A 23,350-nucleotide genomic window follows, 5' to 3' on the forward strand; every position below is an offset into this window, starting at 1 on the left:
GGAATTTCACCAGAATTTTGGACTGTAAGTAGCCTTGGTAGTGAAGGCCTATTTCTAGATGCATTCAAAATGCCCAAGGTGTTTTCCCCCATTAAACTAAATAAAGAAAAAAAGAGGAACAAAAGGACTCTAGAATAACCATTTACAGAAAAGGCCACTTCACACCTATATTCTTTGAAGCCTGTCAATATAATCCAAAATGTAAAGGAACATTTGCAGGGTAAAAATGGAGTAGCAGACATATTTTGACTGTATTTTCACAGCTGCTACAGAAGAGTGCCTTAGCAACGTTGAAAGACCCAAATGTTTTTCCCAGAACCTGGTGTGACTGTATGACTGACCCAGATTAGTTAAAGTACGGCAGAAAAGCTGATTTAGGAAGTAGATCAACCCCAGAGTGCGATTACTGGTGGCAGTTATTGTGTTGTGGTTGCAAAATAATTATTAGAAGTAATTTGAAGACATGTACTGCTGGGACTGTAAAGTAGAAATAATAGAATAGATATACCCCGTGGTCTCGTAGAGCAGGTAATACCCATGCTAATGTTATTCAAACTGCTGGGAGAAAAATAACAGAAAGTAGCCTTAGAGAAATGCAAACACAGCCCCCCAGGCTGCTGAATTAGTCTTTTTTTAAGGAAGAGAAGAAGGGCAGAGCTGTATCTTCTGCATACATGGCTTGTGTGATTTTGGTTTTGTGGTAAGATACTGTGCACCTTTTCGGTGATACCAGAGTTGTTCATAGTCTCATCTTAATATGAACAGAGGCACGAGAGAGGCATCTCTCTCAGTTTAGGGGAGATTACTGATTAATGTGGGTTGCAACCAAGCTGATGTAAAAGAGAAAACACCCCGCCCCCAACACCAAAACAAAACCCCCAATACTCCCCCAACGAGCGCCAAAGAGCTACAGCAGCAACCAGACCTCTCACTTTCCATTTATGAAGAACCTGAGTCCCGTTAATGAAGAAAGTTTAATCCACAGTTTATGTCAGGAGGAGATAATGCCCCAGCTAACATTTTGTACGTGTGCTAATGCAGTCTAATTTCACACTATCAGTTTTTCTAAACTGCAGTTAAATCCATTGTTAAACTGTTAAAATATGATATTGCCTCACGTGGTTGCAACAGTACCTTAAGTGGCCTGATTCTTTCTTGAAAATTACCCAATCTTTAGATAAGTGGCGGAGCATTCATTTCTCCTGTGGAATTCTCTGGTCAGATCTTCTGTCATCTAAATTGCATTCACTGGTGCGAAACTGTCCTAATCTGATGTTGCTAAAGGGCTGTTCCCATTTAGCTGATGCTGAATGCAAACATTCCTGCGGTCCCAATACAAATACACTCCGTAATGCCGCATTTTACTTTTGTAATTCACCAGAGCTGTTTGCTGTTAAGTACTCAAGGAATCCGGTGCACGTGTGTAATATTCAGTGCCCACGGAAATTTAAGAGAGGTTGCACAAGGTTTCAAATAACTCTTACTTGGTAGGTAAGATGTGAGAAACATTAGCTAGTTCAAAAGCTCGGAATTATAAACTTTTCCAGTTTGGAAAACACTGATTTTTTCAGTAGGGCTGCGAGAAAGAAAGGAATTCAGAAGCTATTCAGACATTGGCGAAACCAAAAGGAAAGATGGAGAGTCAGAGGAGGCATTTCAGTTCTTTGAGTGCTTTTACTGCTGTTGCGATATCCATTAACATTCCTTCCTGCAATTTGTCAGTCACGTTTCTCAAGTCCATTTTCTTGCAGGAAAAAGTAATGGGGCTGCAGCACCGTGCTGTTTTCTGCATGCTCTTTTCCACAGGACATGGATGTGTCAGAGCAGCAATTGTGAGCAGTCACAGCTGGGCAGGAGGCTGCAGGTGTTAGGTGTTCCTGGCAGACCGCGGCCTGGCAGCAGATGGGAAGGGTCTGGAGGGAAAGCAAGGGTTTCCTCTGGGTGGTATCAACGTTTTTTCACGCCTGCTGATGTCGGGAAATCTAGCTCTGAGTGAAAAGGGCATTGTAACAGTTCAGCTGCAGGGCCTGCCTCAGTGTGCCTGGTGAGCCAGCACTGGGTGTTTCCAAAGAACTTGCACCTTCGGGGCATCAGCCAGAGGCTGGTGAGACACAGGGTTTGCTGGGCAGCAGGACAGGATAAATTTAAATCCTGCCTCTTGCTAAATTGGTACTTAGGCTTGTCATGAGCAGCCCGAGATGATGGTTGCAGCCCCTTTTGGTTTTGTTTTGTTCAAGTAATGACATTGTGTCCCTGGCTGCTTTTTGCAGCAGTGGTCTGTCGATGTCCTCACTCTGTGTGGGCTGATTGCTCCTGGACACAGGAAACAGGGAAGGGGTGGGCAAGCATAATTACAGCCTGACAGGGGCTCAGGATCAGACCTGGAACATGAAATCAGTTTGAACTCCACTATTGAATTACTGGTGTTGCACATTTGTCCCTGTTAAGATTTAGAAAAAGGGGGTTATTTTCTACAGTGAGCTGGTTGTAGTGAACCAAAGGCTTGGGCTTTTTTTTTTTTTGTTTTTAAGTAATCGGAGCTTGAAGCATATGTAAGCACATCTGTGTCAATTTTGGGAAATTGTCCTCTTGCTACAATGCCAGGAAAGACAAAAAACCAAGCCACCTCTGCAGCCAGTGATAGTTCCAGTGCACCAAACTTCAAGTGTGAGCTAAGGCCTGCACAGCTGTAGGAAGCTGCTGACAATTGTTGCTGTTCTGCTGTTGGAGGGTGATGTGGAAAACCTCGGACAATTCCATAACATGCTGTATGCCAATAACAGGGCATTACTTCGTTTCCCCCGTAGAGAATGTGTGCATTTCATTGTGCAAGGCTTCAGGAGTTTTGCCTATTTTCTGTATCCTCTTCTATTTATAGTTCTCATTAGCTCTTGTTTCAGAATGGCCAATGATATGACTGCTGTGGCTGTGGGATGCTGTGATTTTTAATTTGCCATTCTTGTGGCCAAGAGGGGCAAGAAGGTTTTAGATTCACCCGGCCTGGCTGGATGGCAATCCCAGGCACTGCAAGCAGTGGATGCAACAGTCTGTGTTTTAAAAGGCTCTGTGTGGCGTGGGAGTGTGTGGATAAAAGCATTTTAAAGACACAGCCTGCCCAGCACTTCTCCTCCCAAGCACCTTGTCCAACATAAAACAGATCAAGCTGTGAAGGATTACTGAATAAACTTTTAAAGAATTTTTCTGAGAATGGAAACATGTTGCAAATGTTCTCACTCCATTGAATTAAGGACTATATATGAGACTGAAGGGAGGAAGAACAGATTTGACAACTGCCTACAGAAAAAGGAGGTATTTTGAAACACTGCTGATCTTTCCTTTAGGGACAAGAAGAGTAAATTTGGGAGAAGCCTCAAGTGGTAAGTGGGTATGGGTGAGACCAGGGAGTGTTGGAGGAAGAATCTGATTTGCAGACTAGAAGCATTAGAAGAATTTTAGGGTTTTTTTTCTGAGCTAAATTTTGCTATATTAATAATTTGCAGCTGTAATCTTTGTGCGCTTGCTTTTAATTGAATTTCTGAAATGACAGTGCAGTTCAAATAGAGCCTCCCAGCAGTACCTCTATTCACCTTCCACCATTCAGCAGGCTTAATTTGAAAATCATTAAACCTCTCCTTGTTTAATAGGATACAACCCAGTCTGGTTCTTTTCTCTGTCCTAAGACCGAGTTTGCCTGTGTTTGCTCTCTCACCAGCACAGCTGTGGCTTTGGTCACTCCTGATCTCTCAGGCACTGGGAGCAGGTTCTGGTCCCATCCTTCTCATAGATCTGGTTCTTGAGAAACATTTATCTTTTTAAAGGTGTGTGAATATGTGCAAAAGGAGAAGCCACTTGCTTTCATGTACTGCTCTCCAAACTGGTGAGCATGCTGTCAGCAGTGCTGATGGAAAATATTAACAGCTGCAAGGCCTCTTTGAGTATATGGCAAATACTTGGACATTAATTTGGATTGAGTTTCTGAGCTTTTTCTGAAGTTTAGCCATGTAATGTTGCAAGGGTTTGGTTTTTTCTTTTCATGTGTAGTGTGCTAATTTTTGACTTTTTTTATAAAGCTACTTCTAAAATTAGTATTTGGTATTTTCTAAGTGCTGTATATTAATCTTCCACTACATTCTCCTAGCAGATTAATTTCAGTTATGAAGTCCTATTTAATTGATTAATATATGTTTAAACATTGTTGGTTTCTCTTAGCAGTGCTTTTTTCTCCACTTTTTACCTCAGGTAGACAACCAAATTATCCCACAAACTGGATTTTCCTTTGTTAGCTAAACCAGAGCAGGGATTATGATTGGATTCCACCAAAGCAAAGGCTAACAACAGTGGTATGGCAGCATACTCTTGAATCATACATAAGTGTATGAGGTAATCTTTAATGAAGTTTTGCAAAGGCTAGGCTATTGAAAATGATTTTGAGCAATCAGTGTTAAATGAGTCATCTCAGCCTATTGTCCAATTTTTTCGTCATTTGGGTTTCTAGTATTTTCTAACTTGCAAGTTAATGAAAATATTTTAACCATAGAAATCTGTAAATTATTGTGGAAGAAACGAAGATGAAAATTAACCTTTGACCATAAAATCGAAGTTTTCCAATATATTGTCAATATATTAAGTTAATATTTGTGTACAACTTCTTGATCCAACTTACAGTAGTAGGTATAGTGTCTTCTGCAAAACATGCCACTGAGTTTGGGAATACAGGGATGTTTTTGATCAGTTTGGCTTGCTCTTGCTCTTGAAATTCCCAAGCAGTGATGCATGAAGTGTGGTAGGTGGTATGTAATTTCACAATGGTAAATGAGGTATAGTACTTAGAACTTAAATTTTAGGTTTAAATTGCCCTTATTAGGATTTTTGTGTTGGCTTTTTTTATATGTTTGGCCACAAAGCCATTATTTAATAAGTTCCATATTTGAGAAGGGTTTTATTTTTTCAGCCTTCAAAAATTATTTGAGTTGTATGGTTGCTGTATGGTAAGTAATTAGGTCACTGAAGAAGACTGGTAGTTTAAATAATTTGTCTTAATGGGATGCAGAAGTTAAAGTGATACCTCTGAAAAGATTCTATGAATGTTTAAAATTTTTTTGGAGAGTCATAGAGGTGAATTTTTAAGAATAAAAGTATCTTTCTCTACAAAAATACTTGTCCAGTGTTTCTGTTTAAAATAAATGCTCTTTTATTTGCTTAGCAGAGTTGACTCAGCTTTGGTTGGTTACCATAATTCAGCACTCTTTTTGCATTTCCATGTGAATTTCTAGTAATTCCCAGGCTTGGTTCAGGTTTTGGGGATCTTTTTGTATCGCTCTGTTAGCTGCCTGTGGAGCTGCACTTCTCTTCGTTGAATTTGGAAAAACATCAAGCAAGACTTAAGTCTTGATCTAAAATCCCTCACATGTCACTCACTGATGAAAAACATCAAATAATTTTTAGTAAAGTAGTGGCAGCAGGCAGAAGGGAGAGGTAAAAGGCTTTACTTGTTTCAAATTAGTTATCTGATGGAGAGCTTCTATGGCAAGGTAGCACTGATTATATAAGGTAATAGCTGCTCAATGGCATCGAGGGAAACAAGAAAAAATATTTAGAATTAAAATGTGCAGCAGGGATAGGGGAAACAAGGATAGCCTGATAACATTCCGTAGCTGGGAGGTGACAGCTGACTGGTGAAGTTGAGCTGTTGTTTTGTGTAGCTGTAGCTGTGCGGTGGCTGGTCCTTGGTTTGCGTGGTCAGCAAAGTTGTTCTCTCACCTCTGGTTCCCTGTTCGCTGGCTGCTGCTGTGAATCCATCCATTTTTCAGTCTCCTCACAAAAGCTGAAAGCAGTAACTATGTGCCTGGAGTTCTTGAGGAGCTCAGTAATCTCCAGCATTTGGATTGGAGGGATAAAAGGCTGGAAGGATCAAAGAAGTGCCAAGTTTTGGCCTGACCTTGACTTCTTCGTCTAAATGACTCCCTTTGTCAGACTTGCTTACTTTGTTTGATCCTGGTCCCCTGTTCAAGACCATCTTCTGACTTCTGCCACTCTGGTTATATTGATGCAGAGTCTCCACTTGTCAGCTGGATTGTTGCTGCCCTGTGAAAATGTTCTCTCAAGCAACAAAATTACAAGTGAATGAAGTCATTTGGTAGCTTCATGTAGCCAAACCCAGCACTGTACTGGAATACAGGCACTTTAGAATCCAAGGTTCATGAACTAAGATCAAATAGTGTGTTTTTTGTCTCTGAGTGGGTTCACTGAGTTAGTTTCCATTTCAATATTGATGGAGTTTGAGAAATGCAAGTAAGGGTGAAAAAGAAATTCAGATTAAGGTGTTGGCAAATTTAAACCCTAGTTTGGAGATCCTGATGAAGCTTTCAATAAAACATGGGTTTGCATGCACTTGAACTTTGTGTTGAAGTCATCCAAATAATCTGGCTGTGATGCCCACTGGAATCTTCACTCCTGTTTCTAGGAGTTTCATGTTTAATGTACAGTGGACCAGAAGGCATTGTTGACTATTAGAAGTTAAATTTTGGAATCACATGGATTGCCTGGGTAGATGGAATGACTTTGAGAATGCTCCTTGGAAACATAATTTTAATGTAGTGTTCTTTGATGGATTTTTAACTTTTATTCCTAAAGTAGTGTTACTAGAGAACGCCTGTGAATAATTAGAATAACCTTGAGCTAACCTTTGCTGTTTGTTTTATTCTTGCTTCTTTTGTTTTTCCCAGGACAAAATGGCCAAAATGGAGGTCAAGACGTCACTTTTAGACGACATGATAGGGGTGGGAGATATGGTTCTTTTAGAGCCACTTAATGAAGATTCGTTCATCAATAACCTGAAGAAGCGCTTTGATCACAATGAAGTTTATGTGAGTATATGTTAAGAAATAACATCCTATGGGAGCTATGCTGTCATTCTTATGCTATGTGTTCATTTTTAAGGATACACACAGATTGAATGCCTGAACATTATCTATTGTATTAGGGATGTTTTAAACCTTACTTGTGCTGTAGTCTTTCCTGTACTGTATTCTTTGCACTTGATCTTTCCCATCTGGGATATTTTTCCTTTTCTTTGTCCCCATTGCACAACACGGGGGACTTCTGATTTTCATAAAGACCAGTTCCAGAACTGCTGCTGACAGTAACTTCGATGCTCCTGTTTTCAGAGGGCATTTGCAGTTATAAATAATTCACTTACAGGGAAGGCTCTTCCAGGACGTTAGAGCGGGCTGAAGTAGGAACAAAACATGCTTGGAATATGCCAAGGCTGACTTAAATGTTGCCTGCTATCTTTGATTTGCAAAAGCATTGTGTTTATTAAAATGGTTGGATTTTAAACTAGATACAGTGAGCTTGGATATGTGTGGAAATAATCAAAGTCTTCAGGCATATTAATCTCTGAGTGATGATCAACAGGAGAGATGTTGTGAACTGGCAGTTGAAACAGGCAGGGAATAAAGAAGCAAATTGTGATTCCGGTTAAGCCTTTTATTTCCTGCTTCATCTCTTCGTTCCACTTTTGCTAAAATGTGCACAGTATTGTATCTGTTATACTGCTTAGGCTGTGTGAACTTAATGGTTTGTAGAGACTTGCCAAGGCTGCTGGTGAGCCTCAATATTAAAGGCAAAGTATAGCTATGATCTGCAAGCAATTGTGTCTGCAGCTTACTACAATCAAATAAGTCTTCTGTACTTTATTATAATTTAGTCTTCCCCCCCATTTTTAATTTTTAGTGTGATTATATTTTTCATTCTTGCTAAGCATTTGGACTATCATGGTTTCATTATACTGGAGAATGGAAGGGAGAAGGTATGGAAGGATCTGTGCTGTTTTTGTTTGCTTCTTCTATCCCTTAGTTATAGTCTGTGCTTTTGTACCTCTGCTATTCATTGTCTGTCACATCTCAATTTTCCTGCTCAACCAGGCCTGCTCCCTTTTCTGGAGACATTAGGTTGGTAATACACAGTTGCTTGTAACTGCTGTTGTGTCATCTCCACTTATTTGTCCTTCAGGTTGTGCTGACAATTTAAATTAAAGAGGAAATTAAATTAAGACAAGGACTCTCAGTATCCATGAAAACCTTGTTGAGGAAGAAACCAAAACAATGTATATTTGTGGAAACATTTTTTTCCACAATGATTAAGAAAAATATCACTTTTTTTTTTCAGCTTTCCTTATACCCTTGAGAGTTACATTTGCAAAACTTTGTGTCTTAAATTTTCCTTGTTCCTTGACGATGTGTTCTGTTCCCTGTGGATAATAAGCCTTGGACGTTGATACGGGCAGGTTGATATCAGACTTCTCTTTTCTGCTCTTTCATCCTGCTTCTGGCAAATCCTTCATTTTCAACAACTGCAGTGGCTGCTGCTCCTGGGATTCAGAGGGGTTTTTTTCCAGTCAGTGGCTTGTATACTTAACATGTTCCACATCAGTTTTGGGGTTAATACTCTGTTCCTAATGGCTACAGTAACAGTGGGTGATACCGAAACATCTCATTCCACTTAAGAAAGAATGAAGGAAAAGGGAAGAGAGCTATTTGCCTGGAGATTAAAGAAGGCAGTACCATGCAGCCCAATCTTTGGGTCATAGTTGAAAGTTTTATTTAGAGCATTAAAGATACAAACCTGTTCTGTGAGGGCACCCTGGACTACGCAGTTTCTTGTGAAGGATTGCTATAAATCTTAAGGGAGTGGATTTCTCAAGGGGATTTTTTGGTTTCTTTTTTCTTTTCTTGTTTTCTGTAACTACTATGGATTGCAAAGTATTTAATTACATGTTTCTGCTTAATTCAGACTGGATGTTTTTTCTTGAAAGAAGTTGGTTTGAATGGCAAATGAGTATTCTGTTTTGTTTTTATCTGCTGTTATGAGCTAGCTGACAACATGTGTTTAAACGCACAGTTCTTTGAGAGGGAGACAGTGATGTATTTCCCCCAGTTTCTGATTCTATTGCACCTGGCACTGATGTGCAATGTAATTATCTGTATTGTGTGCTTTGGTAGGTGATACCAGGTGTCACTTTTCCCTAGCAATGTAGGATTCTTTGGCTTGCAGGTGGGAAGACCTGTTTTTTTAAGGTCTTACAAGCTCTGTGTGTGAAATCACAATATGAAGGCCAAATGTTGCAGATCTTTGCAAGTATTAAAACATTCATTACATACTATGGTGGAAAAAAGGGATGTTTATGCCTGTGCCACATGCTGCTACCAAGTATGCAAGTTACTTGGCTTGTGATGCTGCATGGTTTTATTTACCAAATCACTTGAGAGTATTGTCTCCTCTCCATATCAGTTGAGTTTTGCTGCATTGCAAATTTTCATGCCTCTGTTGCATATTTTAGAAAACTTGTAACACAGTAACAGTTGGAATGGCGCTCAGTGTAACAACCACATTAATTTTCAAGTACAAACTCTTCTCTACTTTCTCCTTGTTGCCACCAACTCTCTTCTCACTCATGGCAACTACACTTTGCATTTCTGCTTTTAGACTCTGATAAGGACAGTGAAGCCTCTGTTACACCTGGAAGCAGGGCTTGTTTTACCATGTAAAATCTGTAGTTTGCATTCTGGGGAAACCAAATTTCACTATTAAAGAGCTGCTGGTGGTGCTTAACCAAGACTGCAGATTTCTGCTGCTCTGACAAGCTACATACAGAAATTGACCTCTCAGGATCCTTCCAGAGGGCACTAGGAATGGATTTATTCTTTAATGGCTCAGCCGTGGGCTGAAGTTCAGCCCTCACGTCAGTGCTCCACTGCAGGCATTACCAGAAGTTGTGTCCAAGTTTAAAGAACCAAGTCAAGCTGCAGCAAGCCAGTCTTGCCCAACATGGGTTTCTAAGCTGTTTCCTGCAGTCTGAAGGCTGTGTCTGCGCTACATATGTTAGTTTTAAAAGGGAGTTGCAGTTATAACCTTTGGAAGGGTTTGTTGTGAGGAATGAGACCTTTAACATGGATAGCTTTGAAGGTGCTGTAAGGTTGGCTGGATGCTGCACGATTGTTTGCCAGTCTTGGGTAGGTAAACGCACAAAGGGGGCTTACGAGAGAAGTGGGCACAAACTTTTTAGTAAAGCCTGTTGTGATAGGATGAGGAATACTGGTTTGAAACTAAAAGAGAGTAAATTTAGACTAGATAATAAGCAAGAAAATTTTTTATGATGTGGATAGTGAAACACTCTAACAGGTTGTCCAGAAAGGTGATAGGTGCCCCATCCCCAGAAACATTGAAGGTCAGCATGGGGTTGAGCTATGAGCAACCTGGTCTAGTTGGAGATGTCCCTGCTCATTGCAGAGGGGATTGGACTACAGACCTTTAAATATTCCTTCCAACTCAAACTCTTCTGTGATTCTGTGAAATGTGAGAGTCAGATCGAGCCATCAGTGAACAATGCCAAACCTCTCCCCTCCCCACAGCCAAAGATGACAAGATAGTTGGGCTCATTCCACTAGAAGATTTTTTTGCCTTTTCTAGTCTCTTTCACAGTTGTTATGTTTGATGCTGAATATTTGATGTTGGAGATCCAGGTGCCAGCTCCATTGGCCCCTTTGAAACTCTAGATCTTCTCCATAAGAGCTCCCTTTGCAAAAGCATTTAGATCTGGATCCTCTGATGGTCCTTTTGTATCATGCCAGGCACGTTCACTGTAAGCCTTTCAAGAACATTGGGCAAAGTTTCATGCTGTGGTGCAAGCAGGGCAATGAGTTCCCTCGTAAGACTGAGGGAACAGACTGTGGCTTGATTACCTGTTGTTCAATTTTATGTGTATTTGGTGGAAAGTTTAATAGACTTGGGTGTTGTGTTACACACTAGAGTGTGAAGCTGGAGGCTGTGCCTATAAAAATAAGCATGAAGGCTGGTGGAGCTGGAGTTAGGCCAAATATTCTGCTAAAGACCATCAGATTCTGCAGTAATCTCATGCTGAGTGGCTTGGGGGGGGGGGGGGCGGGCAGGGTTTGTTGGGTAACACACGTGTTAATTGGAAATGGGAATCTTAAAGTTTAGTCATGTCTGGAAATGTCTGAGGTATGTCTGACCAAGAAAAATCTCATTAGAAAGCTGTAATTGTTTATTATATTGTTTTTTCAACTCTTAAACTTTACATTGATAAAATTTTCATCGCTCTTCCACAAAAGTTCTTTTCTGTAACTGTTGGTAACAAAAGCCTGTGGGAGTCTTTCGTTAACTTTACAAAGTAAAATGTGGCTCATGGGCAATGCATTAGCAAGTAGGAAAGAATCCCACAATGTTGATTATTTGAAGGTTTCAGGGAGCAGTTTGTGCGGTTAAAATGTGTGACCTGCAGACCACATGGAAAACTTTAAATACATTCATAAAGTCCAGTTTGTGTGTGATTGATGAAATTTTGACTTGTTCTGTTGAACTCCCCCTCTTAAAGTTTTGGTTTTTTTTCTAAGTTGGCTGAAATATGCTCGCCCAATCCAGCTCAGCAATTATTTTTCTTTTGTAGTTTGGGATACTGACAAATGGGAGGGGGCATCTGTCTATATATGCATTTACAGTGACTTGTGAATGGTAGAGATTTTGGATAAAATGTAGTATTTGTACTGGTCTGAAACTTATTTTTATACTGGGTTTGTTGCTTTGTGAGGCATGTGGAAGTGTCAAGGGAGGTGTGAGGAGTCTGGAGAGGAGTGGAGCTGTGTAGACTCACAGGAGTCAGCCTTTAGAGGTCAGATACGGCTTTATTCTGCTGCCCTGCACATTTTTCCCCACAGCTATGTTGTTTCTTGAAGTCTTCCCAAATTTGCAGAGGTCAACATTTTGTTCCTTACAAGAAAATGTTTGTTTGCTTTTTGTTCTTACAACAAAACAATCTTTCTCTGATGTCAGCGTTTAATTTGTATTTTCTGGTGCGTGGAGTTTGTGGGCTGCTTTGGGCAGCAGCAGTCTTATGTTACTGAACATTTGTTGTTTTATCACTGAAACATTAAATATTTGTAATTCCAGGGTAATAACTCTGTTTTATCTGTTTGAGGTACCATCGTCGTGGCTGCCTTCTGATGGCATGGCCATTGTGGTGTGCTCGTTTTGTAGACTGAGCTGCTGCCTGTTAATCTCTATTGCTTTAATATTTTAGGGTTAGCCTTTTTGGTTTTGACTTGCCTTTACTGCATGGTGTCTGTCTATACTATTGATTCATCCCATTTTCAGCTACCTTAGATTATTTAGGACTTCACTGAATTGCTGTCAAGCACAGTGGCTTTGTTCCTGCTGCACTCATACCTGGTATTCCAGATGCTACGTTTGCAAGAACAGGGTAGGGAACAGAATTATGTGAATGAGGCCAGTTGTTCTGGTTTGCATCAGCCTTGTGTGACCATCCCATTGCTGCTGTGAAGAAGAGAGGCTTGTGGTATTGGGATACACAAATGCAGCTTGCTGGGAAAATCTGTGTGGTAGTAGTAACTGAGTGATTGCTGAAGTTCAATTTTATTCTCAATTTCATTACCTCCTGATGCCACCATGGTCATGTTCACCTTTAAAATGTTGTTGTTGAGGCCAGGTGGGGTCCTTTGTTGGGTTTTGGTGAGGGTTGTTGTCCCCTGTGGTTTTTGGGTATGCCGTAGCTGTGCGTGTGCTGGCTGGTAGCAGCACTGTGCTTTGCTGCTCCTGCAGCAACACGCAGAAGAGTCTTTCCTCCTGCCAGATCTGACCCTGCTCTCTTGTACTTTCATGTATTTACTTGAGTTTATCCAGCGAATCCAGCCTGGGCTCTGGTCTTCCTTTGGGAGTTCGAGGAGTGGCAGGTGCGGTGGCTGACCAGCTTCTTAAAGGCAGGGTGATTTGAGAGCTGGATCAGAGCAGCCATCCATTCGCCTGTGATGGGAGCCCAGGGGACCTGAGTTTCTTCCCATCTCCTTCTCTTCCTCTCTTGGGGAATGCCTGTGTCAATTTGAGCAATTTTCCCATCAGTGCCTCAACAGTTTTGCCCTTTGAGGGAAGCTACTGGGTTGTAGTAATAATATTGTTGCAGCTGCCACAGGCTAAGACTTTCAAGCCTGCTGCTTCTTCAGATATGAAGAAAGGCTTGTGTGCCCAAGGCACATCTTTTGCTGTGATAGCTTGTGGCCTAAGAAGTATTCTGCCTCCCTGCAAATCTTGTTTTGCTTGTTATCTAGATAAAAATCCTGTGGGTCCTCTGGCCCTTCACATCAGCCTGCTCTGGCAAAACAAACTTTATAACTTGCCCAGAGTCAGGAGTAAAGATTCTCAGAGGCAGCAGGTTGGCTGCTTTTTACCTTGAAGTGCTTAGTGGGAGGAGAGTTATTTATCTCAAGGCAGTGCTTTGTTTCCTTTCCTTTTTGTACGGCTCCCAGGATGCAGAGCCTCGTGTTTGAGGCACTGTTTGTAGGGCTGCATGCGGTATTTGCATGAAGGAGTAAGAAAACAATAATAAGGATCACAGAAAACTGTATGCATTTGGTGGGATGTATGTAGGGGTCTTCTCCTCCCCTACACACCCTTTCTTTATTTTGCCTCTGATGTGATGCTTTGAAAAAAGAGAGGAGAAAGTGTAGGAAATGCCTCCAGTTATGGTATTGGCTTTGCCTCAAAATACTATGCATTTCTTCACTAAGGTGATGATGACATTTGGGGCATTTATTGTTGGTTTCAGTGTATGTTATATGAAACTAAAACACAAAAGGAAGATTAATGAAAGATCAACAAATGACAGAAATAGAAGCAAAAGTGTCAAAATGCTGTAAAAACATGGCTTTCCCCCTGAAGAGCACAGGTTAGCCTTGGATGCAACATGGCAGAAGGTTTCCCTTCTCTCCCCTCACATTTTATTTGTACAGAAATAATGGAACATTTTTGAGTGAATGCTCTTGGTAATGTTTTCACCAATGGTTTATTGGCACAGACCTATCCACTCTTCAGCTCCTGTTTGCTTGTGAAAACAAGTCTTTATCATTTGAAAAGTGGGCAAGCACTGATGTTCGGGGGTGTTTAAATGCTGTCTTGAAAATTTCTCTTGTCACCTTTGGGTTGACTTCCTCATCATGTATTTACAGGTTTTGCCTATATTTGCATGGTGTGTAGAAACTGTTTGTATAAATCATCCCAATGTAGCCAGAGAGGAGACCAGTAGAGAGGATTAGTCTGCTTCATTAATAGGAGCACCCAAGTATGTCATAATGATATTGAGGTTAGCAGCAAAGTTCACTGAGCAGGGCAGAGATTTCTGTGCCCTCAAGAAACTCAGAAGAGAAACCTGATAATCTGTGCTCATGCATCCACTCAAGTACTCGCTCCAACTTGCTGTATGGGTGTCTTTCCCTGGCAAATGATCTGCTCTTACTTCAGGGCTAGGATCTCAAACAGGTTGCAGTGTTGTTAAGGGCTTGATCCTGGCCACTGTGGGTTGCCCACAGCTTGTCCAGACTGCTGCTGCTTGCACAGTGGCTTGCAGGATCAAACCCATATAGAAGATTATTTTAGCAGTGTGGTTATCCTCTTTGACATAGGTTGCCTGTGTTGTGAGTGTTTGCTCTGGGATATGGATGTAGGCTTCTGCCTTTGTGTGACCTGTCTGAGCTTTGTTTTCTTATATCAGCCATCAATGTACTTGGTACAGGACTGTTATTTTGTCTCCTCAGTTTCTTATTTTCCTTGAATGTTTTTCCCTTCTCAGTTTCAGGAACTCATCCACTGTTCTTCTGAGTAGTTTTTTTACAGCCTTTACTGTCCCGTCCAGGTTTTACAAGGCTGCCCATCCTGGTTAATAACTGCATTAAGCACACAGAGTAGCTTACCAGGATGGGGTATTTTTCTATTACAACATACAGACTTTGTCCACTATGTTTCTGGGACTAAAAGTCTGTTTCTGGGAAGGTGGGCTTGAGCAAGAGAGTTTTCATCATCATGGAGAATAGGCTGTGTTTGTTCAGAAATCCAGTGATATCTTTCTCTGCTCAAGCTCCCAGCTCACTGAAGCACAAGCAGCTTTAGCCCAGTACTGCCTCAACCTGAAGTGCAGCTGCTCAGCTTGGATCACAGGTAGAGTTTATTTTGTATGTGTGAAACGGCACCGGCAAACCCTGGAGTGTTACAGGATGAAATCCTCGTTTGTTTGTTTATTTGTTTGTCTTTTTCAAGTACCCAGCCCATCCCTCTCCACCAAGGAATACAAACACCTCCGTTGCCGTACACAGGAATACAGTAAACCAAAGCCCCAGAAAAGCAACGGGCTCAGGTGGTTTTGCTTTTACTCTTGATGTTACTCTTTTCCTTACTCTTTTCAAACATCATCTCTTGCAACTTTGTGTTTCCAACCTGAAAAAACACAATGGACCAGAGGCACAGTGCATTTAACTGTTTTGTTGTGGCCAACCACAATGTAAAACAAATTTGAGTGCACAACATCGTTGTTCAGGTAATAGTAGCTGGTAAGGTTTATTAAAATGGGAAAATTCATTATAGAGTGAAGTTGCAGTTTTAAATTTGCCAGGCTCTGTTTGAGATTGAGACAGCTCAAAAAACTTAGAACGTGTAAGTACAGGCTTCCTCTGCCATCTCCTTGGCCTCAGCTGTTCTGAACATGCAGCGGCACATGTGCTTATGAATTGGCAAGATCTAGAACTGCAGTAGGTCAGGCAAATACAAAGGAAAATGAATATTATATTAGAAATATAATTTTCATGTGTCACGTTAAAAAAAAACCCTGCAAAACCAAAACACAGCCCTCCCCTACCACAATGAAAATAGTGCTGGGCAAGCTTTGGTTTTGGATTAATTCCAATAAAATCTAGTCACACTTTTCTTTGATCTTCCTTTTTTAGCTCTCATTTCAATGAATAGTTTTGGTGGCATGATCTGAAACACTTCAAAGTTGTAGGAACCAAATGATTACTTGAGCATAGCCATTACTAAAGGAATGTGCATTATATATATCTGGAGTATTAAAATTGGCCCGCATAAATGGAAGAATATACACTAGCAATCTTATTTTACTAAAATTTCTTTGTTTTCTGTTTCTGTGCTCCAAAGTTTAACAAATAAATAGAGAGAAACCTTGTTGGCCCCTGGGAATTCAGTGCACTTGCCAGGTACATTAGTGCTTGGGGCATTTTACAGCAGAACTGACTTGTGTGCAGCAGCAACTTCTCTGGGCTGTAAGAGGCTACAAGAGGTAAGAAGCAGTGGGTTTGTTTTTAGCAGAGCTGATGAAAGGGATGTAGGATACAATTCCAGAAGGCTTGCAGCAGATCTGTGTAGATGTTTAATGATTTTAAACTCTGCAGAAGGTTGCTTTGCAGAGATTGCCACAGATCCAGAAAAGCTTTTAAGGATACGGAGCAGGCTTTTTGACAGCCCCAGCTGTACAACTTCTGTGCTGCAGCCTCAGCTGTTGTCAGTCTTGTTCCCAGGCTTCTGCAGATGCAGTCTTCTCTCTTCTGGCCCTTGGGGCATTGCAAGTCTAACTTTGACAGGAGGAAAAATAGCTTTATTAATATACTGTATCCCAGGGTGTGAAATATTCTCCCATAAGTTGTACTAGTGGTCTTTTAAAGGATCTGCTTCTTGGGTTGGCCTGCACTGCCTCTATCTTGTGCATCAGATTTCACTGCAGTGCTTGTGCGCCCTGGCTGCAGAGGTGTTTGGGGACCTTTCACTGGGCTCACTGTAAGGTTTCTGCAACCTCTCAGCTGAAAATGTCTAGTTTATAGCAATGACTTTCCCTAGCCCTTGACTGGGAAGAGGCTGCTGCCTGTACATTTCTCACAAGCAGCAAAAGCCTCATCAACTTGTTATTTGAGGCTTTTTCTTAAGCCAGTCTGCTTGGGTTAGAAGGCTCAGAATGCCTTGCATGGTGCCTACAAACTTGAAGTAGCACTAGTATCTTGCCACAAGTGGTTACATTGGCTTCCAGTACTAGGGGGAGAAAGTGGGACGTCAAAGGGTCTTGGTCATTGCATCTCAACCAGTATTTAGAGGTGATGTGTAACAAACATTAACAGTGTCTGTAGTTGAATTGGAATTTGGAATTTTCTTCCTGCTTGAGGTGTTAACCCCTGAACTGAACATAAATGAGCTTTATGTGTTGTTTTGGTGGAGAATGCAGAATGTGTTGTCATTTAAGCTGATAGAAATTTGAATGCTCTGTTCTGAAGCTGATGTTTTTGCCCCTTACAGTGTCGCCACGCTACATGAGAGATGCACTGACAAACGATGAGTGAGAGTCCTTTTACTTTGTGCTCTGGGCAAACACAGAATTTGCCTTTGTGAGTTGCAACAACAGAGGAATTGGGAGGAAGGAGTGTTATCAACAGTCTAGTTAGCAAAACTTGAGGATACAGCAGATCTCATCCAAACTTGCGTAACAAGACCGTGTCAAACCAAGAAAGAAATCAAACATCAAACCTCCTGACTATATTCTGTGCATCCATCATCATGAGGCCACTCTTCTGGGGTTTCATTTTTGTCCTTAAGCAGGGAAATTCAAGAATCTCTTTCATCCCTGGGGTGCTGTGGTATGGTCTCCCACTACTCTTGGGCGTTCTGCTTTCAGCACTGGAATGTTTCTGTGCTTGTCGCTCGCTCAAGGATTTAAGCCATTTATTTTGTTTGTTTATAATAGAGTTCTGGTGGGAAGACAGATGTTATGTGGGAAAGCTATTTTCCGGATCTGTTTATCCCTGTTATGTGGAATCTCACAGACCACCAGTAGCAAGTAGCTATTAGGCATCAGCTTTGAGAGATTGAGAGATTGGCATTTTCAGAAGAGGAAATGTATTAGTTCTTGTAAGCAGCTTTGCAACAAACCCAATGACTTCTTGGCACACTTTGGCTTGGTGTTTAAAATGGATTGGAGTATGTCTTTGTTTCAATATAGCCATTTGACCTTTTGAAATATTAGTATTTTAGGAAATGGTCCGTATTTGCTCGTGTCTGACAGTAAAGAGCTGACTTGAATTCCCAAAATACATTTTCTAAGCAGTACTTAGCTATGAAGACATGGTTCTAAATAAATCTCATTTAAATGCCTGTATTCAAAATTAAAAATCAAGGTTTTCACTTTCAATCATCTTTATCTTGATGTCCCAGGGTACTTCAAGGAACTTAGCAATTAAATTGTATGCTATTATGGTAGCAGAATAGGGACAACTCTTTGTGTTCCAAAGAATTCATGTTTCAAAATACAATGTTCAAGATTTGGCCTTCATCTCCCTCCTGCTGATACTTTGCAACACTGGTTTCACAACAGGCTGAACTTGCAAATTCTTCAGATTTAGCAGGAAACAATTTATTAATGTTTTATCAGAGAAGAGTCCTAATTGGGGTATCCATGCACTTGGGAAGACTAGAAAGCTTCTTACTCTTGGGCATCTGTTATTCTTGCCAGGAATCTGTAGACTTGCAAATTGCCAAGGCCGCATGTGCTGAGAGAGAGCAAAGTAAACACTGTAGAAAGGCAATTTTAGCATTTTCATCTTGTTCAGCCAAAGAGATTATACATAGTTGGAAAATGCTTTCCTCTGTGGGGGGAGGATGACCACAAAACTAGAACAATTTTTTCTTTATTTGAAGAACATGTACATAAGCACACACTGCGGTGTGTGCTTGAAAGAAGCAAAACTCTCAATTATTTTGGGTTGATCTCAACATCTGAATGGTTGGGGGCACTTCCCTCTGGATTGTGGTGCAGGGCAGGTTGGAGCTGTCCCTCTGCCGGGGTGCAACCCCACTCCCCCTCACAGCACTGGGCATGGGCTTTTGGGGTGCAACCAGCCTGTCTGGGGGTATTGGCTCTGTACTGGGCTCGAATGCATGGGGGCAAATGTTTTACAGGAGGTTTCTGGCCAGTTGAAGGGAGAGGAGGAAGTGTGTGTTGCTTAGAAATGGTGAGTCTTGAGCCCAGTTAGTGAAGTACTGTGTTCCATTGTGGCGGCTGTTGTACGGTGAATTGTCAGCAGTGGCTGCTTCTGATCCATCCCGGGAGTGGGAAACACTACAAGGATGAACTGTGAAAGTCTCTGGAGACCTCATGCCACTTGTTTTATCACTGCAGTCTGGTTTATTCCACTCTGTTTGGGACAGAAAATGCCACGTGAGTTCACAGCTTGCCTGTGTGTATGTGTGCAATGGAAAATTAGAAATATTCCTCTCCTCGCTTAGGACCATATTTAGTAGCATTTAGCAGGAAATTGCTTTAGACATGAAAGTTAGATATGGAAGGGTTGCAGCAATTAATATTTTTCATTTGTTACTGCAGTTCTGGCTGTAATTTGATGCTCTACTGAACATGTTTGTCAGTAGCTTGTCCTCCTCATATCTCTCCTTCCATTTAAAAGTGCAAATTACAGTACTTTTCTCTAAGAAATATTGTGGGGAAAAACTCAAATAGTGATTGTCAGGTGCTGAGATATCACTGCACAGAAACCCTTTAGAACCATAGCACATTAAAAAAAAACTATTTTTTTCTTCCGTAGTTACTGCAAATTTAATCTAAGTATTTGGAACCTGCAGCTTTTGTGTAGAGCATTTACACCTCCTAGGGAGCAGTGGTTACTGAAAAACCATGTTCCATCAAGTGTTATTTATTGATATCACAGTTGTGGAAAGAGATACCAAACACTTGGGTTTTTTTTAATCTTTGGTCAGTATCTGCAGGCAGGATGGAATGGGGCTTTGGCATTTTTTGCCACTCAGTGTGTTTGATTGCAGCCCTTGGAGCTGGAGGGAGGCACCGAAAGCTGTGGGATATCTGGCAATAGGCTGAAGGAATTCAAGTTAGTTGTGTCATGAGCAGACATGGTAGTCATGGTGTACAGAATTGGTCTTCCTTCAGGCCAGCAGTGCATGGGATCTAGCCGAGTAAAACAGCACATTTCTCCCTTTGCTTTCCAAGGGTGGTGGTGAGCATGTTTAGAATCTGGAAATAAAAATTGCACTTCACGTCTGCTGAGGAACCATGGTAGGACTTTGTCTGGCTTGAACCCTGGCACTAAATCTCTCCTTTGACAGAAACCTGCCAGAGGCTGTTCACCTTCAGGTTTCTTCTGTGCCTGAGACTTTGACAAGGTGACGTAAAGCTCCTCCTTGGGTAGAGGGGCACAGTCCAATGCCAGCCTTTTGGTGTGAGTGCCCAAGGGCTGCAGCAAAGCTCGTGTGACATTTGCCATGCAGATGGAGTCAGTTCTTCGTGAACATCTGTGTCCTTTTGCCTTTCCCTCCCCCAGCTGAATTAGTCACAGAAATATAGTACGATGGGGCTTTCTTCTAGAAAATGTTCATAAGAGGCTTTCGGTTATGCAGAAATAGGTACTTGGTACCCAACAGAGAGTATCTAAAAGGTGTTTCAAAATGTATGAACATATTTATTCATTGCTACAATTAGGCTTTTTTGTTTGTTTTTTTCACATAAGTATTAAATAGGCAAATAGTGTATAAGCAGCAAAAGTATGTTAAAAAGAAAAATCCACAATAATTTTCTCTTTTCTTTCAACAGACGTACATTGGCAGTGTGGTGATATCAATTAACCCCTACAGATCTCTACCCATTTATACTCCAGAGAAAGTGGAAGAATACAGAAACCGAAACTTTTATGAACTCAGTCCTCACATGTAAGTACAGCAAAGACATTTTAGTTTTCATTTTGTCCAGGAACAGATGGTACCAGCTGTCTCTCTCCTCAAAAGATCTGTTGATTGAAGCAACCAAAATGAAAATCACACCACCACTCCCCCAAAATGAATTTTTATTAGCTCATCCATATTTTAAAGGGAAGTTAAAATGAGTTACTCTTTCATGCACTTAGGCCCTGGTATGTGCATTTCAGAACATTTCCCCTAATTGTTAGCAGTAGCGAGTATTACAGCACTGTAAAATAAGCAGTCTGTTTTCAAGGAAATCTGTTTCTTTCAAAGTCCAGACTGCCTCCTGGAAGCCTCGAGGTGTTAAATATGTTTGAATCATAGAGTGTTGCTTTTGATATCTGAAACTCTGAATTTATCTTTGTGCAATGAAGAAAAAGAACCCCTCTCATGATAAATGCGGAAATGTGTTGGATATGTCTGAATGGTAACTGTAGGAAAATTAAATCTTGGTCTTCTCTGTGCTGGGTAGAGATGAGCCCATTCATAGAGGACAGCCAGAGCACCATAAATGCATAATGCAAATTTTAAAACTAAAATAGGATGAATAATAGGACAAGGTTCTGTTTGCAGGTGTGGGTGGTGTGGCTGAGAGTAAGGTGTGTGGTCTTCAAGGTCTGCATGTTGCAGTAACCATTTTATCTTGCCAGTCGTAGTGGTGAGGCTAAAGCCAGCTGTTCCTCCCCTCAGTGTGATGCTGGGAAGGAGAAGAGTTTCCAGCTGGTTGTGAAGCTGCACCTGACTCTACAGCCACAAATTCAGGAGACTGACTTGAGCAATCAGTGGCTGGATAAGTGTCTAAACAGGGCCATACATTTATGCATCTTCTTTCAGTGTTAACTTTTAGGTTAAATGAAAATTATGCTTAGAAAGTTTTCTGGAAGTTATTTGGTTCTGATTAATTTTTTGCCTTAACATTTCATCTGTCACTCTCCCAGATGCATTGCTTGAAATGCAAACAGCCCAATAATCAGATCAACTAACCTTCTGGTAGTTCTTGGGCCTCTTGGTTCTGAACTCTGGCTATGTTCAGGTTTTCTTTCTTCACAGTTTTGTTTAGCAAGCACAATTGCTAGCTAAATTGACACAGTTCCTTGCTAAAAGAATTTTCTGCTCTGCTAATTTTGTTCAGCTGCATAAAATTTGCTGTCAAATGATGGAGTATTTTGAAAATAAAATCTGTGAGTTAAAGTTTGTCTTGACATTCTGAAAGTCAGTATATGTACTTGGTTACACCTTGAATCAATTACATAGTAATATATTGATTTCCACATTTTTCTGTCTCTCTTGAGAGATGGCTTTCCAGAACAGAAATGGTCAACAGTCATTCTTGTGTGTATTATGAGAGTCTTAACTTGGTACAAAAGTATTTCATAAACATCATTCATCACAAAGGACAATAATTGTATGGTCAGTTTCCCACCTCACAGCAAGGACTTTGGGAGCCCAAACACTAGAAATCCACTTTAGAGGAGGAGACTGAAGTGAGAAAATATTGACTTTTAACTTTTGTCAGGAGGTCTCAACTGCATGATAGTAATAGATTTTCCTTGCAAGTTTGGATAGAGTCCCAAGTCAAGTAAAGTGTGAGCCTAAATTGTTTTGGACAGATATGATCTCTTCACAAATTTTCTTTATTTTGTATTGCTTCTGTGTGAGAATTTTGTCTTCTGACTCTTGCTAAGTGGACAAAATAAGAATAAAGGATTAGGAAATAATCTTTGCTGTGGTTTCTGTTACTGATACAGCATTTCCAAACCGTATAAATATAAAATGATCTTAGTTTATGGTGACCTTGCTTCCCTTCCCAGCTGTCTCTAGAGGCTTATGGGAATTGCAGAATCAAGAAGAGTCACTTTTGGCTCTGCTAAAATTGGTAGACTTCTCACCATCTTTAAGAAATATTTGGAAGGTATTGTAGGTGTATTAAATAAGTGCTATGAAGGCTGCCTTATGCCATCTCTGGCAAGCCTAAACAACTTTTCATCCCCTTTAATGTGCAGTGCCTTGTGTTGTACCAAATGATTTGTGCCAGTCCAGTTGTCCACTCTGCAAACCTGGAGCTGGTCCTTGAATGCTGGTTAATAGATCATGAGTTGAGCTTGCAGGGTGGCCACATAGTCCTGCAGGAGCCGAGCCTGGGCTGTTCACCAACTCTGTGCTTGCCTACCCCCCTGGTCAGGATGGACTAAGAACTGGGTTTGGGATGGAGCATCATCCCATCCTTGGCATCATCCCATCCTTGGAGCTTGCAGCTAATTCTAGGGTTGACTGCCCTGGCAGCCTTAGGCCACTGCTAAAAGCAGGGTTCAGGCATGTCTAGGGAGGTTGCTGCACTTCCCCAGAGACCTTGCAATCTTCAAGGTGCCTTTTTTTTTAGCTGCTCCGGAACTTTAATGAAGAGATGCCATGAGACAAATTGCAGTTTGTGGCATTTGTTCTGCCTCGAGGGTAAGAAACCTCCCATTGATTTGTAGAAATGTACATACTTAGTTTTCTTTGATGTGTAAATCTCTGTTGAGCCATGGCCTCTTCAGAAGAATTGATTGTGGGTAAACCCACTGCACCACTTGGGAAAGACTTTTGGCTCCTCTTGTGTGATCCTGAGCAAAGTAAAATTCTTGACTGTTTAGAAGGGAACTAATGCATCCAGCCTAGAAAGTGTGTCTAGAACAATTAGATATAGCGTGTTTCTTATTTCAACTTCTCTTTTTTACAAATAATATAACTT

General features: G+C 41.0%; 1 protein-coding gene across 9 annotated transcripts in view; it reads left to right on the forward strand.

The window, feature by feature from the left end:
• MYO1B (myosin IB) overlaps positions 1–23,350 on the forward strand; it is a 110,017-nt gene that overhangs the window by 8,880 nt on the left and 77,787 nt on the right. For 8 of the 9 annotated variants that reach the window (XM_048309242.1, XM_048309246.1, XM_048309245.1 and 5 more), the window contains exons 2-3: positions 6,726–6,866; positions 20,474–20,589. In XM_048309242.1, coding sequence (XP_048165199.1) covers positions 6,732–6,866; positions 20,474–20,589 — 251 coding nt within the window. In that variant the 5' untranslated portion in view covers positions 6,726–6,731. Of the gene's footprint in view, positions 1–3,288; positions 3,378–6,725; positions 6,867–20,473; positions 20,590–23,350 lie in introns of those variants that run through there. The other variant, XM_048309243.1, reaches the window with a different exon arrangement.

This window comes from Corvus hawaiiensis, chromosome 7, assembly GCF_020740725.1.
Source record: "Corvus hawaiiensis isolate bCorHaw1 chromosome 7, bCorHaw1.pri.cur, whole genome shotgun sequence".
NCBI lineage: Eukaryota > Metazoa > Chordata > Aves > Passeriformes > Corvidae > Corvus > Corvus hawaiiensis.